Genomic DNA, 17,642 nt, shown 5'->3' on the forward strand with positions numbered 1-17,642 from the left:
TTCAACCCCCCCACCACTGATGCACAGTGGCAGCCACGCACACCATCTACAAGATGCGCTGCAGGAACTCACCAAGGCTCCTTCGGCAACACCTTCTAAACCCACGCCCACGACCGTCGAGAAGGGCAAGAGTGGCAGATACCCGGGAAATCACCGCTTGGAAATTCCCCTCCAAGTCATTCACCATCCTGACTTGGAAATGTATCGCTGTTCTTTCATTGTCACTGGATCAAAATCCTCAAACTCACTCCCTAACAGCATTATGAATGTACCTACACCTCGGAGTCCAGGGGTTCATGAAGGCAACTCACCACCACCTTCTGAAGGGCAACGAGGAATGGGTAACAAATGCTGGTCTGGCCAGCGATGCCCACATCCCATGAATTAATTTTTAAAATGTCCATTTTCTTTCAACAATCCCACCAGACCCTAGTTCCATAACCCCACATATTTATCCTGCTAATCCCCTGACACTATGGGTCAATTTAGCACAGCCAATCCACCTAACTTGCACATCTTTGGACTGTGGGAGGAAACCAGAGCATTGGAAAGAAACCCACGCAGACACGGGGAGAATGTGCCAACTCCACACAGACAGTCACCCAAGCCAGGAATCAAATCCAGGTCCCTGGCGCTGAGAGGCAGCAGTGCTAACCACTGTGCCACCGTGCCATTCTTCGTCTCACAGGCCCACAACCTATCACAGCGATGGATAACTTGTGGCCTGGGAGATGCATGTGACCCACCGGCGTTCTGAGACATTTTGTTGTCAGTTTCTCATGCGCACGGTTGCCACATTCTGCTAATTTCCAGCTGCGTCCGCTGGAATCCTCCGATTTCACCCGTGGCTGGGATTCTCCAGTCCCGTTGCAGCGAATGGAGTTTTGACTGAGTTTTGCCAATTTCTCCATTCTCGCTGGCAGCATGACCAAGATTGGAGAATCTCGTCTGTAGATTCTTTCCGATCAGTATGACTGAAGTTACACGCTGTCAAGCAAGGGCACGTGAAGAGAGGTGAACGCTGATTGATCGCAACATTGACTGCAAGAGTTGTGGGTTCCATCTGCAACCAAAGTTTAAATATTTCTTTTGTATTTACCATTTGGCGTTGGTAAGTTTTGTTAATATATGAAAGAGTAAGCATTTACTATAACTTGTTATGAAATATTCAGCGCGTATTTAATCTTATTCATGGTAAATGAACAAGTCTGATTTTGACCTTGTAGTCCACTGAGATGAAGGAGGATCACTCATCTAGGGTGTCCATCACTAGTCTATCACATTTGGGAAAGTGTTTCAGATCTACTGTCCACTTCTGTGTCCCTTGGCATTCCAGTGACTGACATTTTGTTATCTGCAATTGCTGTCACAATAAATGTTAAGTGCTGTAGATCTCCTGTTCTGTCTGTCTTAGCAGTCTAATGGCACCTATCTACCTCTATAAACACTGGGTTCACGCCTGCAGTGAACTAGTCTGGCCTTGTTTTCTTTCACTGTGCCCTATGGGTTGGATATGTCAAGTATCCCAGCAGCCTTTGCTTTACAGGCTCCTGCTTTTACGCCTTTACTTGGTTGCTGCTACCATGCTATGTTACCAAACACCTAGATTACCCTTGCTAATGAATGAAAAATATGCTAAGAGTACACTCTGGCACCAACAAGTTTAAGGCTCACTCGAATAATGTTAACCTACCATATCTACTGTCTTGGTTTCAGATACTTGTTTCACACTGGGAACACAGAACATCCTGGGGACTTGCTGTTGAACACAAGTGTTGAGGTTTTGCCTTACAAGGTAGGAATATCTGTTTCCTCATGCATAACTATAATTGGGTTAAGTTTTAAAGTAGCCAGCACTTGTTCTACTGTGAAGAATAAGTGCATCGTTTGTATAACCAGATTTATTGGCTTGTGCCAAAAGAAATGAAGATTGAAGTGCTTAATTCATTTAGTAAGCACAATTTTCACAAACCATTTCCGTATGCCTTCCCACCATCATTTCACTCAAACTGCTGTGGTGGCACAGTGGTTAGCACTGCTGCCTCACAGTGCCAGGAACACGGTTCAATTCCCACCTTGGGTCACTGTCTGTGCAGAGTTTGCACATTCTCCCAGTGTCTGCGTGGGTTTCCTCCAGGTGCTCCAGTTTCCTCCCACAATCCAAAGATGTGCAGGTTAGGCGTATTGGCCATGCTAAATTGCCATCTTTCTCTGGAAAAAAAAATTTTTTCCAAGTCACAAATTCCTCAAATACCTAGACTTTGGATTCCCATTTGCCAGATTGCGTCAGCAGCTGTTAATCTGCTCAACCACGACCAACCCCGACCCTTTTGACTCCACCATGCTGAAGCTAAGCATTTACTTTCTCCCCTCCTGATGGACTCTCCCAAATGGCCCATTCCTCTGCTCCCTCAGATCCAAAGTGCGCAATTGTATAAACACTTATTTGATGTGCAATTAATTTAACAATCAAGTAGCAAATCCAGCCGGATGACACTGAGCATTATTGACCATCATGCTCTTCTGCCAAAACCATTTACTCCAGTCTCAAACAGGAGAACAAAAACAACTCTATAGTTCCTTTACTTCAATACTAACTGTTTCCTTTAAAACCTCCCCCCAACAACTCCCCTGCTGCTCTCCCCCAGGTCTTGCCTCTAACTAGTGCATGGATTTCTTTGTTGCTAAAATTGAGATAACGCGTGCAGCTGCCTCTGTGGCAATCGTGTTTCCCCCAATCACCTTGATCACCAAACTAAACCTCCCCTAGGGCTTTCTTCTGCACTAACTCTATAGCTACATCTTTCCTTGTCTTATCTCTCATCTTCCTAAATGCCCTTTCTGGGCAGCACAGTGGTCAGGGACTCGGGTTCAATTCCCGGCTTAGGTCACTAAGAGACTGCACGGTCTCCCCGTGTCTGCGTGTGTTTCCTCCCACAGTCTGAAAGACATGCTGATCAGGCGCATTGGCCATGCTAAGTTATCCCTCAGTGTACCTGAACAGGCGCCAGAGTGTGGCAACTTGGGGATTTTCACAGTAATTTCATTGCAGTGTGAATGTAAGCCACCTTGTGACATTGATAAATAAACTTTAAACTGAGTTCATCTCATCTTCTTGAGCCACAGTTTCCATTCAATTTGGTTGTAGGAAGATTGAAGCCATTGGCTAAGGCCACATACTCCATACGTTCACTGACAGTTTCATTCCCCTTCTTCTTCACCGTTTATGTTTCACCCCACGCACCTGAAACCCTCATCCTTACCTTTGTTAATCACCAGACTTCATTATTCCAATTGTTTCCTCGTCTCCTGTCTTCCACCCTCTGTAAGCTTCAGCTCATCCAAGTCTTGCTCATGCATTACCCTTGATTGAGTGACATTATTCTCCACTGCCTCCAATTTAAATTTTTCATCCTCTTAATGGCCTCAAACCTCTCTGTCTACAGTGGATAAACTCATTGGAGCTTTACAGTTCCAATGAGCTTATCCACTTTTTATACACGTTCTTCCAGCCCTGTAACCTTTTAAGGCTTCTGGCCTGAGTTTTTCCTCCCAGGTTGGGAGTATAGTGTCAGGATATTTCCCAGCTCTGCAAACCTGACTGGGGAGAAAGTGGCCTGGAAGGTTGGATTTCCGTTCTGGTGTGGTGGGATAAGGGAGTCAGGCAGGGTAATCCTGGGTCAAGGGCAGAAGCGGACATTCTATCGCATGCAGTTTTGATAGAAAAGAGAAAAACATAATATAACCCTCACCCCTCATGCCCCCACCCATGTCGCAAGCATTCCAACCTATGCCCCCACTCACGCCGTGGGCCCCTTATATCTTCTATGCCCACCCACTTGATTGTTTATAGCCCCTATGCCAAGTTAATGGCAACTCATGCTCCCCAGCCTCCATACTTTGTCTTCAAAGCTACCAGAACAATTCACCCAGCGTCCAACCTGGGCTGACCTCAGTAGCCATGATGAGGTTAAGTTAAATTAAGTTCCGAGTGTCTATTGCAGAAAAGTTCTCCAAATCACAAATATCCGTTCATCATATTTACATTCCTTCAACTACTTTGTCCCTTCTAACGACAAACGTGTGATTCAATTGTATAATCCTTTTTAAAAACAAGCATTGGGAATTCATAGTTCCGCTTTAAAGAATCAATTACCCCTTGGAGCTGTCAAACTGTGAAATATCAGCCACTTTACTGTGACAGTGGGAAGTTATGAAATCAGTCTTGCAGCACTGATCCAGTAATAGTAGCAATAATCATGTAATAGCATCCCTGAGGCTTATGTCAATTGACAGAGTAAAATGGTAAGCACTCTTTTTTCTTTTAATATTCCAGACAGTTTTATTTTCACAGAGTTAAAGGGCAGGAGTTTTAAATCCCTTGATGCCTCCTTTGACACCTTCACTTTGACACTGTTGATGGTTGTTTTTAACAGCTGCTCTAGAGATTTGATCTTGAGATTTTTAACAGTTGTTTTGACAGTTGCAATGAGCTTTACAGTTCCAATGAGTTTATCCACTTTTTTTTTACACATTCGTGCTTGCTTTTAGATATCACAAAGGACACCTGACCTCCCCCAAAGTGTCCCGGGACCATAGTTAAAGCAGTACCTTATCTCCCCAATAATCCACAAAGTTCAGACCTGTTCCTATCAGACCTAATCAGCAAACATTGGGTTTCAGACACCTCTCACACAAGAATCACGTGAATGGAGGCAGCTGCTGATTTTTGTGGACAACTATCTCCGCAAAATGCATGTGCGTGAATGCCGACCTGGATTCATTTCACTCCCCAGTGGAAGCGGTCGATGCCAAGTTTGGGGACGGGATTTCAGCTGTTCTGTCATTTTCGTAGCGATGGAGAGAACTCTCCATTCCTCCAGCTGTGGCTCGCAGTGAATTCTCAACTTCCTTTTTCATCGTCACTAGCTGTGTCTTCAGCGGTCTAGGCCCTGTGCTCAGAAGCTCCTTCCTTAAATGGTTAGCACTGATGCCTCACAGCGCCAGGGACCCGGATTCCATTCCAGCCTCCGGTCACTGTCTGTGTGGCAATTGCACGCTCTCCCTGTGTCTGCGTGGTTTTCCTGTGGGTGCTCCGGTTTTCTCCCACAATCCAAAGATATGCGAGTTAGGTGGATTGGCCATGCTAAATTGACCCTAGTGATGGCGGGGATTAGCAGGGTAAATATTTGGGTTTACGGGAATAGGGCATGGGTGGGGTTGTGGTCGGTGCAGGCGTGGTGGGCTGAATGGCCTTCTATTGCAGTTTAGGGACTCTATGATACTATTCTATGATGCTAAATCTTTCCTTCTCCTTTTAAGACCTGACCTCTAACTAAGGTATTAGTCTTAATATCTGCTTTGACTCAAAATCCATTTCATTTTTGGCCTGATTGCAGCTTGAATTGCCTCCTCTTAACAAATGCGCACTTGTGCATGCTGTCTTAAATTTAAGTTCTAACCTTATTGAGGTGATTACCATTTCAGCGACCAGAGGGTCATTTTCCAAATGGAAAATCTCACTGTAAAGCCTAATATTTTTATGCCTTTTAAATGTGAGAAATGTGCGCAGTCAGATCACGCACACAAATGATCTATAGTTCATTGCCTGCTTTGACTAGGAAAGTTGTGTGAATAATTTGTGTTGGCGCTGTGCCAATTTGTAGGTGTATGTTTTGCTGCCACCTTTCCCTGCATTGCCTAGTCGCGTCAGGTACACATCGTTTGTTAGCGTTATATTGAACGCTGCGTTTTGGACAAGAATTTGGACGTACTGATGAGAAAGAGAATCCCGATTCAGAACGTTTAATTAGCATCTATATTGCACTCATTAATTATCGGGGGGCTAATGTCGGGCCATCAACCATAAATCCTCAGCTGTGGTGGAAGTGAGTATGACAGGGCTGGTACAGTAAATTGTCTGCATCAGTTTTTCTTTGCAAATGAAGGCAGCAGCGAAGAATAGAGGTGAACTAGAGGAGAGTAATGAACGAGATGAACGTAGAAAAGGGAATTGGATCTGAAAAATTTAGCAGGATTCACAGTCGATAAATTACCAAGGCCCAGCAAGATTTGTTTTCGACTGCCGAAATAAGTCCGAGAGACTTTGGTCACAATTCTTCAAATAGCAGCCTGCACAATTAGACTGGAGAGTAACCTATATAACAGAAGGAAGGATGAATCTTAGAATCCTACAGTGCAGAAAGAGGCCATTTGGCCCATTGAGTCCGCACCGGCCCCATGTATTTACCCTAGCTAGTCCCCCTGACACTAGGCTCAATTTAGCATGGCCAATCCACCTAACCCGCTCATCGTTGGGATCGTGGGAGGAAACCGGAGCACCCGGAAGAAACACGCAGACATGGGGAGAATGTGCAAACTCCACACAGACAGTGACCCAAGCCGGGAATTGAACTCGGGTCCCTGGCGTTGTGAGGTAGCAGTGCCAACCACTGTGCCACCTGTAAAGAGAGCAGGATGATTATCCACAGTGTTCCAATTACAATTCCCTTCCTGTGCCTAATGGTGCACTAAGGCAGACTGTCATCACCTTCCATAGCTAGTAATTCAGGGAAAGACTGAACGGGGCACGCAGATGAAGAATGAGTCCAAACCAGTTCTAAGCAAATGCTTGGAATATATATTTTTTAAATAAACTTGTTACGTATTTGGAAAAGTATCATGAAATCAAGGACGCCTTGCATGAATTTGTGTTTGCAAATTTAGAAAGTTTTTTGAGAATCATGGATTTGCTCAGCTCCGTTTGGATTTTACAGAGGGTATTTTTAGAAAGAGATTTTACAAGAGTCTTCTTAAAAGAACGAACGCCTTTCAGACTGATCCCATTTGATCAACAGCCTCGACCCGCATTCTGAGATGCAATCTAAATTGGTCAGATTGACAGCCTGGGATGGAGACTGATGAAGCGGCCGAAAAAACAACTGCTATTTGTATCTCATGCCTTCTATGGCCTCGGAACTTCCTAAAGCAAAATAGGGTTGGACAGGGTAGATTCAGAAAGAATGCTCCCGATGGTGGGGGAGTCCAGAACTCAGGGCTATGGTTTGAGGATAAGGGCGTAAAACCTTTAGAACTGAGGCGAGGAGAATATGTGGATTCACTCCCACAGAATGTAGTTGAGGCCAGAACATTGGGTGACTTCAAGAAGAAATTAGATATAGGTCTTGGGATCGAGGGATATGGAGGGAAGACGGGATCAGGATATTAATTTTGATGATCAGCCGTGATCAAAATGAATGGTGGAGCAGACTTCAAGGGCCGAATGGTCTCTTCCTACTACTATGTTTCAGTGTTTTGCAATCATGAAGTACTTTATGAAATGTAGTCCCTGCTGTACAGAAACATGATGTGGAGTTGCCGGTGTTGGACTGGGGTAAACACAGTAAGAAGTCATGATGTGGAGTTGCCGGTTTTTTGCTACCAAATAAACCTGTCGGACTTTAACCTGGCGTTGTGAGACTTCTTACTGTATAGAAACATGGCAGCCAATTTGTGCACACCAAACTCCCACAAACAGCCACGAATTAAATAAGGTTTTTTTAATGTAATTTTTGGTGACATTGGTGAAGGATAAGTGTTTACTGGTGCACCAGGACCAGGATATGCGGCCCCTACTGTCCAGTGTGATCTTATGGTGCCTCCAAAGTAACCAGCAATTTAAATGGCCCCTTGCACTCACCAGAGGGAAGGATAGGTCGTGGCAAGGCACTAAAATCCTAGCCCAGGAGGCTACCTTTGTGTTATTGGTCCAGCTGAGCATGCACATAGGACGTCTTGTTTGATTTATTCTTTGAAGGGATGTAGATGTCGTTGGCTAGCCAGCGTTGTTGCCCGTCTCCAATTGCCCTTAAACTGACTGGCTTGCTCGGCCATTTCGGAGGGCAATTAAGAGTCAACCACATTGCTGTGGATCTGGGGGCACATTAGGCCAGACCAGGTGAAGACAGCAGATTTTGGTTCCTAGAGGACATTAGTGAACCAGATGGGTTTTTACGACAATCAATTATAGTTGTCGTGGAACAAAAACAAACGATGCTGGAAAATCTCAGCAGGTCTGACAGCATCCGTGGGGAGAGAATAGAGCCAACATTCCAAGCTTAGATGACCCTTTGTCAGAGCTGCCCCATGGTCATAGTTGTCATGGACTAGCTTTATATTCCAGATTTATTAATTGAATTTAAATTCCACTAGCTGCCGTGGTGGGATTTGAACCCATGGCCCCTAGAGCATTAGCCTGGGCCTCTGTATTACTAGTTCATTGACATTATCATGACACCACTCTCTTCCCCATTCAGTTTAAGCTTTCATCCAAAAAAGTAGCATCTCTGACAGTGCTGCTCTCTGTCCATGTTGAAGTGCCAGTCTGGAGTGGAGCCCTGACTTCAGGACAAAGAGTTTGTTTTCTTGCGTTTGGTCACATTCTGATTAATTTCCAAAACCGTGTTGCTACAACCACTTTCTAGATGGGGAAGCCTTTTGCCAAGTTGCTGCAGAACCTTTGCACTATTTCCAATATCATCGTGCTCAGAGTGTCAATATTTATCTTGCTCAAAACTGCTGGAGATTGAAGAGGTGGGTACTGGGAGGGGTGACCAAGAGGTTAGTAAGAAAAGTAGACGTTAGGAAGTAGATGGAGAAGCTTGGGTAAGGAATTCCAGAGCAGACCCTGGATGGCTGAAGGCACAGCTACCAATGGAAGTGCACAGGCTGATGCAGTAAGAACCTCTTACCTTCTTTCATGGTTATGCAAGAGGCCGTATTGTATGCAAAACCATTTTCCGTAGCTAAATGAATCTCTCAACTGCCAAAGCTAAACCTCAGTTAGTAATTCAAGCTACTTAAGAAAAATATCAAAGATATTTGCAACCTATGGATTTTGCAAATTTGATGTGGTCTGATTTTTGTGGTTGCAAAAACTGTACAATTTTTCCACAGTTGGCAAATGTTATTGCTAAGTTTATCTGATTAATTTATTTAGGATTCAGGATCTGAATTGCTTCAGGAGACCAAAGAATCAAGATACAAGCGCACTGAAGATGGATTTTTCAGAATAGGTACAGTTTGAAACCTTTTTTCCAGGTGACAGTCACCTTCACCATCCTTTATTTCCATAATGACATGCAAGTTATTTTTGAAACCTAGTTTTCTGCCCATCCTCTATATATGAAATGGGGAGGCAGTGGCCTAATGGTATTATCGCTCGACTACTAATCCAGAAACTCAGCTGATGTTCTGGGGATCTGGGTTCGAATCCCACAACAGGTGGTAGAATTCAAATTCAATAAAAAATATCTGGAATTAAGAGTCTACTGATGAAACCATTATTGGAAACATGCATCTGGTTCACTAATGACCTTTAGGGAAGAAAATTTGCCATCCTTACCTGGTGTGACCTATGTGTGACTCCAGACCCACAGCAATATGGTCGGTTCTCAACTGCCCTCCGAAATGGCCTCGCAAGCCACTCAATTAAAAGTTGACTAGGGGTGGGTAATAAATGCGAGCCAGTCAGTGGTACTGATGCCCCACAAATAAATTTAAAAAGTGCCCTTTTTTTAAAAGGCCTGGGTGGCAGCTGTAATGCACGCTGTCGCTCTGCATCATGATATATAGGAGGGAGGCGCACTGCCACACTACATCACAATCGGTATAGGGGATGGGGACAGGGGGCAGTATTTCCAGGCAGTGTAGGGCTCACAATCACCCATGTGCCCAAATGATAGCTGGTGGGGGGGGGGGAATGCTGAATCATGGCCAGCTGCAGCAGCGGAGGCCTGACAGGTCTCTCTTAGACCTGCCAGCCCTGTGCTTGTTGCAGCCACAGAGGTCTGTCTGCACATGTGCAATAGCTCCCTCTGCTGTTATGGCAGGCTGGCTGGCAACTTAAGCCCCACCCACTCCATCTTTCAACTAGAAACTGTCTAGCCCATTTTTTATTTGTCTAAGATCGAGATTTTGGACAAGCCCAAAAAACGGATCTGAAACTCCCCCATTTTCACGCTCAGTACTTAGAATTTTTCTTGTAAAATTCTACTTAATGTGTCCACTTCGGGTCCATCTTCTTCTGTTCTATGGCCTGGGGGAAATCAGTTTCTTAAATACACAAGAGAGACTGAGTTGGCTCATCACATGATCCTTCTCACTGACTGACCAGTTGCCCAAACATGGTCATAGCAGGTTGATTTGATGTCCATGGTTGAGACATAATTAGATTTTGGCTGGAATTTGTTTCTCAGTCTGGGTCCATGGTCCAAAGTGATCTTATCTAATGGCTTGTTCCCCACCAGTCTAATTCACAGATACTGTCCGGATGTTTTGCGAATGGATTAGGAGATGAGCTTGTTCACATTCCTCTGAGGTGATGGTCTCTGGTGGCTTCTTCTAGACTGACTCCATTTTATTGCTTTGGGGTTTGCAATATAGAGTCATGCAGATTCTCAGCCATCTTTGAGGCAGCTGTTTAAATTCTATTCACTGGCTGCTGTGGTGGGATTTGATCCCATGTTCCCAGATCATTAGCTTGGACCTCTGGATTACAAGTCCAGTGACATTCCCACTGTGCCATCATCTCCTCCTAAAACAGCACTCTTGTAGGAAATACAGCAATTAATGTGCATTCAGTAAACTCCCACAAGCAGCAAACTAATAACGACCAGGTAATTTGCTTTTTGAGGGATTGAAGGATAAATATTGGCCAGGCGTCAGTAAATCCCCTGTTTTTGAAATAGCGTCACAGGATCTTTAACACCCATTCAAGCAGGCAGAAGGGATCTCAGTCTTAGTCCTTCAGTCTTTCAAAACTCAGTCAGTGGCTTCAGGCAAATTAAAATGAAGTTATTTTCAACATGAACCACGGCTTTATAATGATTTTATTAGTATTATTGTAATGCCAGACTGAGGCAACCTCTGAGCTTCTTCCAGGATTCTTCTTTAATCCTTCTTATTAATCCCACAATTAACTGTAACCAATCTTACACTTAGGCCTAAACAAGAAGCGATTCATGTGTAGTTTTCTTCCTCCCAATGTGTATAGGTAAATTTGTGAATGGAGTAGCTGAAGGTGCTATTGACCCGAGACTGAATCCCATCACTGCCATTAGGCTGTCCATTTTACAAGATTCCAATGTGTGGGCTCTTCTTGACGAGGTGAGATGTCACACAACACGTTCCGCGCTGATGTCATGTGATGCTGGTTACAAACTATTTCTTGGGGGGAATCTGGTCATGTGGAGAATCACTTCTTAAAATTGGAAACAAGCCTGCACGCAAACTCACACAGTTACATTGTGCCTTTCATGGCACTGGGATGCCCAAAAGCATTCCACACCAGCGAAACACTCCTTGAAGTGCAGTCATGGTTGTAATATCGAGAAAATGGGAGTCAATTTGTGTTCAGTAAGGTCCCACAAACAGAAAAGAGATGGTGACTGATATTTTTTTTCCCCAGTGAGAGATAAATATTGAGCAGGACATCTGGTTATAGTAGTTAGCACTGCTGCCTCACAACACCAAGTACCTGGGTTCAATTCTGGCCTCGGGTCACTGTGTGGAGTTTACACATTCTCCCCGTGTCCGCGTGGGTTTGCTCCGGGTGCTCCAATTTCTTCCCAGAGTCCCAAGATACGCAGGTTGGGTGCACTGGCCACGCTAAGTTGCCCCTTAGTGTCCAGTTGACCCACCAGAGGCTGGAACCTCATTTAAATGCATGCTAATAAATTTGCATGCTATTAAAGGACCACATGACCCTCCCTTCTTGAATATTCAGAGTGCCGAAACCTTTGAAAGGGGAGTACTTTGGCAGTGACAACGGGAGTGAACACTTCGAGGGGGACCTTGCATTGATGGAGATGAGAGGGGGCATGGGGGATTGGAGCAGTGGGGTGGGCATTGGTGGGAGGGTACCTTGCAATGATGGGGGGATGGGGGTGTGGGTATTCATTTTCCATTCCTAGTTGCCCTTGAGAAGGTGATGGTGAGCTGCCCTTTGAACTGCTGTGGTCCCAGAAGTGTAGATACACCCACAGTGCTGTTAGGGAGGGAATTCCAGGATTTTGATTCAGCGACACTGAAGGGACAGCGATATATTTCCAAATTAGGATGCTGAATGACTTAGAGGGGAACCCCCAGGTGATGGTGTTCCCAGATATCAACTGCTGTTTCCTTCTCGATGCTGGTGGTCATGGGTTTGAAAGGTGCTGCCTAAAGAACCTTGGTGAGTTCCTGCAGTGCATCTTGTAGATAGATTGGCAGCCTGTGTAAACTATGTCAGTGGTGGAGGGATTGTCCTGAATGGTGATGAGTTTCTTGTGTGTTGTTGGAGCTGCGGAAGGCCCAAAAATCTGTGCTGGGGTGGGCTTCTCATGGGACCTTTCCCTGGTGCCCACAATGGCGGACCGGAAAACCCTCAAAAGGCTTGACCAGCCATGCCTGCTTCTCTGCAGAACCGGTGGGAAAACACTTTGATTGAGATATGTCTGGAACAAGACGCATGCAGACCTGCTTGAATGATGCCCAGGGCTGCCTCCAAAGTTCAGGATGGAGACCGCTGGCAACCCTGGACCCCAGAACATTACAACAGTGGTTGGAGAGAGCATCGGGAGCTGGACTTTCCAGATCAGGTTTCCAGGAGGAAGTCGATCATCCAGCCTCGGAATGCCCTGGAGATCCATCTTGTATATCAGGAGATCCACATTCCAACTCAGAGTGGTCCCAGATTTCCACCTTCATTTTCAGGAGATCCACCTTCTTTCCTCAATAGTTCACCAGTGACATTGGGCACCTTTTCAATATGGCATCCAGCTAAGATAGTAGATTGTCAGCAGATGGCCTACCCCACCACGGAAAACGGTGCAAACTACCTACCCCCGCCCGATGCATAATTAATGACGTTGTGGCTGTGAGATTCGGAGTGTTTTCCCACCGGTCTCTGCAGCGGGAAGCTTGGCATGTTCCCAGTCCCACAACAGGACTCAGCCCCAGGATGAGAGAATTCCATGCAGTGTTTCAGACAAAATTTGACACCCAAGATTCTCGGACATTTTAGGACAGGTGACTCAAAGCTTGGTCAGAGAGAGGAGTTTACAGGAGTGGCTTATTGGAGAAGAGGGAGGTAGTGGCTTTGGCGAGGTTTGCTGAAAACATTACTGGGCGCCAAGGCCAAGGCAACTGAAGGCACAGCTGTCAATGGAGGAGTAATGAAAATCAGGGAGTGCAGAGATCTGACTGCTTTCGGGCTAGATGAGGTTACTCTAAGTTTAAGCTGCCACTGTATGCTCTAAATTGTGCTTCAGAACAAAATTGAAAAATTTTATTCAGTAGTCACAGGTAGGCTTACATTAGCACTGCAATGAAGTTCCTGTGAAATTCCCCTAGTCGCCACGGTCCGTCACCTGTTCAGGTACACTGAGGGAGAATTTAGCATGGCCAGTGCACCTAACCAGCATGCCTTTGGACTGTGGAGGAAACCAGAGCAGCCACGGAAACTCACACAGACACGGGGAGAAATGTGCAGGCTCCACATAGGCAGTAGCCCAAGGCTGGGACTGAACCTGGGTCCCTGGCGGCAGTGCTAACCACTGCGCCACAGTGCTGCTCCAATATTGTTGAACCAATATGACACAAAGTTCACTGTTTCTATGACTACTGAGCATTTTTCTCTTTTGCTTCTAACATTGTCTTTTTTCTCTTCCAGATCCAACTTAAAAAAGCTGCCAATTGATCAGTATTTAAAGGAGATTGAGAACGAATTTTGTTTTATATATATATATATATAAAAGAACGTTCCCACTGCAGTTTAATATAAATATAAATACTCTTTAATAAAGAAGTGTTGATACTGAAGCAGAATTCATGGATATATCCATTGCCTCATCGTCTGATCACCGTGGACGCTCATTGTTTCCAAACACTACCTCCTGTGAGATCTACTGTAATTTTTCTATGTAACAATCCTCATTTTGAAGAACTATCAGCTGAATCCTTTTTGGTAATCTGAAGCGAATACACTGTTCTTCTTGACGAGTTTAGATGAGGTGTAAATGTACTTTTTTTTTGTTACCCATTTTACCAGTGAGACTTTACCTAAATGTTGAATAAAAATAAGCAAACAAGTGAGACTACTTCTGTACAAAGAAGTGAAATGTATTGCAGATTTTGAACACAAGTTGTGCATCAGGGACAGATACTATACGGGCTGGCGGGGGAGGGGGGAGGATGGTAACCTTTTAATTTATTGTAAATAAGCACTGCACAAGATGTGTGTCATGTTTTGAGGCATTCCAGGAAGACATAGACTCTGGATCAGAAATATTGTATTTAATTTCTAGACAATTGTGTTAACTTCTGAAGAAGTGCTTCATTTGTATGAAGGAAAGAAATTGCCTTCTCAAAACTTTGACTTGTGAATGTTGAAATTCTGCCAATTTTTCTGAGATGCTGTTACAGCAGGTTGAGTTCCAGCTGCAGTGAGGCGCGTAAGAATTTATGTGCCTTAAGTGTCATGTTACTACAGCTGGTTAGTATTGGTAATATTGAGCTGACAATAGGCAACAATTCTCCTCTAAGCTTTTTAACAAGTTATTAACTAACAAGGAGGTCAAGAAGAAGTGAAAATCTCTCTTGCTAAACTCTTGTTTATTGGTAAATGTTCTTAATAAGCTCTTAAAAGCATTTTTAAGAAGAAGTAATATATCGCTTGTATATTATGCAGCACCCACAAGGCAAAAAAAGTATCAGCTTTGTCTCATCACTATTGAAAAGAAACTTTTCAGAGTCAGCAACATGTTGCAAGTTTTTTCTCATGACATGGATATTTTTTCTTAGCAAACTCACATTGGAAGATTTTTTTGAAATCATGATTTGGATGCAGCATGAACTTGCTGTTTTTCCATGTGTACTGTATTGATTCTGTAAATGCCCATGCTTGAAAACTTTGCCAAATCGTTTGCTTAACTGTAACTGTCATAGGTATATGAGCCGTTCTAATACAACCTCTCGGTTTCCTGGGTGGCTTCTTCAGCTGATACAGGCAGACAGGCAATGTGCATTTATCTCGACAACTATGATCATGTGCAATTAATCATACATTAAATTGGTGGTCTAGTTTTAAGTGTTTGAAAAGTTGTTGTTGGAAGAGGGGTTTCGCTGTTGGAGAAGGGTATTATGGTAACCGTATAGAATAGCCAAAGTTCACCTTAATAAGTGCAATATGAAACACGGGACACAGACTGTAGGTGGGCGACCTCGGTGTTCTCAATGACTCTATTTATTAAATTATACTTAAATTGGACAATCATAGTATTGTGAAGTCTGGGGGGAAAAAACAACCATTGAAAGTTTTATGACAGATTTTAGTGCTGTCTTCCTATCAACAACATCAAAATAATTGGTCATTTGTATATGTTGGAAAGGGGTGGAAACAGAGGGAAAGAACAGATGGGCAGCCAGGAAAAAGATACCTTCACAAAGAGTTATCACAGTTGATGTTGGTCTTTTGTTCCAAAAGGGGCATTTCAGCAGAGCCAATGTCACAATCAGTAACTTTGCACCATTCATAGTCATAAAATAAACTGCCGAAATAGTGAGGGACTCTGAAATGAAAACAGGAAATGCAGGCTAGTCAGCATCTGTAAAATGAAAAGATTGGTTAATATTTTAGGTGGCGATCCCTCATATGGCCCTATTTTGTCAAGCTTCTCTAAGAAGCAGATGTTTTCATTTTATGAAGTAGTCACTGAATAAGTGTAGAATTAAATTGCAATCACTGAAAACAAGTTTTTAAAAAATTATTCATCAAATCAAGCTAATGCAAGAACAAAACAATTTTGCTTTTAAATCTTTTAATAAAGCCATTTTCATCAGCAAAGCATTAACAGCAAAAGTTAGAGCAGATGTCTGCTAACTCAAATTGAGTGATTCCGTTACTCAACTCACTATAGATTGAACCTTTCTGAATCGTAATCAGATTTTTCAAGATATATGTTGCAAATCTATTAATGACACTTCTCCCCCGCCCCCTCATCCTGTGTAAATTGTAAGGTATGATTTCCAAAGTTATTTGCTGTGTGCTGACCATTTGTCCAGGGGCTGGATCATACCTGATGCAAGAGGAGATGTTTTTATAAGCTGGTGTGGTCTTTGCCCCTTATTGCATTTTCTACTTGCAAACTCATTAAAAGTCAGTTGAGGATGGGGGAACAAAAACCTCTGGCGCTTTTCCTTTAAGGTTTAAAGCTGGTCCACAGTTTCTTATCATATTCTTCTTTTATCAGTTTCTTAATCCTCCTTTGCCAAATGCTAAAATGCTTCCTAATCCCTAGGTTTACCACTTGTTTTGGCAAGTCTATAAGCCTCTTCCTTTGATCTAATACCTCTTCGTTAGCCACAGTTTAGTCACTTTCCTGGTTGGATTTTTGAACAACTTACTGGGTGGTATGGAGCATGATTTCAGTCAGGAGGGCATATCAAAATGAATTTATTGTATGTGTAATACCTTGGAATGTTCTCAGGATAGGTAATGCATTACTTATATCCAAGTACATTCTATTTGCACCTTCTGTTACAGCTTGGGGCTCATACCATAGATCATAGAACCCTACAGTACAGAAAGAGGCCCTTCTGCCCATCGAGTCTGCACCAACCACAAACTCATCCAGGCCCTATCCCCATATCCCTACATAGATACCATAGGCGTATATTCATCATTCACTAATGTTGTATCAAATACTCAGCTGTAGGGTGAAATAGGATGCTTTGATTTTAGAAACAATACAATATAGTACCTTTGTTTGAAGGGCTGGGGCCTGATTCTTAATCATTGCATTTAAAATTAGAACAGCAAAAGTTTTGCTGGTTGGGTGGGGGTGATTTACTGCCAAATCCCTATTTGCACAATGATTTGCATTTTTCTAACAAAGTCCTGGTAAACCAGCATGTTGAGATCCACAATTGTCGAGCCATTAGGAACTGACCTAAATCAAAGAGGGCTCATCTGTAACTCTTTCTTAAAATAAAATGAAATATAGATTTATTGTTAATCCAATGTTAACGGATCCCTTTTACATAACGTACCACAGATAAGTCTCTTCTTGAAATGCAATGCTTTTGCTTATTTTTATGGGTATGTTTATGCCTTTGTGGTTGTAACAATGCTACAACGCACCTGCTTCTGTTAATGTCAATGTGCCTTTCATCGATGGTCTACATTATTTTCATAAATGTGCCATAACTTTACAATGAACATAGTTGTAATAAAATTGAACTTGTTATACTTTGAATTGTAATTTTGTGTAGAATGTTCTGTATAATTGGCTTCTTTAAACTTCGGTCTTTTGTGTAATAAATTGCTACATTTTAGATGTCAAGTTTTGACATTGAATTAACCCTTGTACGAAATGTTCTTTGCTGTTTGCTGGTATGGTAGAATGCTGGACTAGTGATCCAGAGGCTTGGGCAAATGAGACAAGAGAAAACAATGACGGTTTTAAATTTAAGTTGTTAATTAAACAAACCTGGATTAAAAAGAAGTAATAGTTAGCATGTAACCACCAGCTTGCTGTAAGAACCCATCTGGTGCACTATGCCACTTAGGGAAGGAAATCTGTCATCTGTACTCAGTCTAGCCA

At 43.3% G+C, this 17,642-nt stretch overlaps 1 protein-coding gene across 1 annotated transcript in view; it reads left to right on the forward strand.

The window, feature by feature from the left end:
• mgat4a (alpha-1,3-mannosyl-glycoprotein 4-beta-N-acetylglucosaminyltransferase A) overlaps positions 1–17,395 on the forward strand; it is a 254,102-nt gene extending 236,707 nt beyond the window's left edge. Inside the window, exons 12-15 of the mRNA XM_080197570.1 lie at positions 1,717–1,795; positions 8,999–9,074; positions 11,054–11,166; positions 13,712–17,395. Of these exons, the coding sequence (XP_080053696.1) occupies positions 1,717–1,795; positions 8,999–9,074; positions 11,054–11,166; positions 13,712–13,738 (295 nt within the window). The 3' untranslated portion in view covers positions 13,739–17,395. The remainder of the gene's footprint in view (positions 1–1,716; positions 1,796–8,998; positions 9,075–11,053; positions 11,167–13,711) is intronic.
• The last annotated feature ends 247 nt before the right edge of the window (positions 17,396–17,642 follow it).

The sequence above is a fragment of the Carcharhinus amblyrhynchos genome, chromosome 10 (genome assembly GCF_965287045.1).
Source record: "Carcharhinus amblyrhynchos chromosome 10, sCarAmb.v2.hapA, whole genome shotgun sequence".
NCBI lineage: Eukaryota > Metazoa > Chordata > Chondrichthyes > Carcharhiniformes > Carcharhinidae > Carcharhinus > Carcharhinus amblyrhynchos.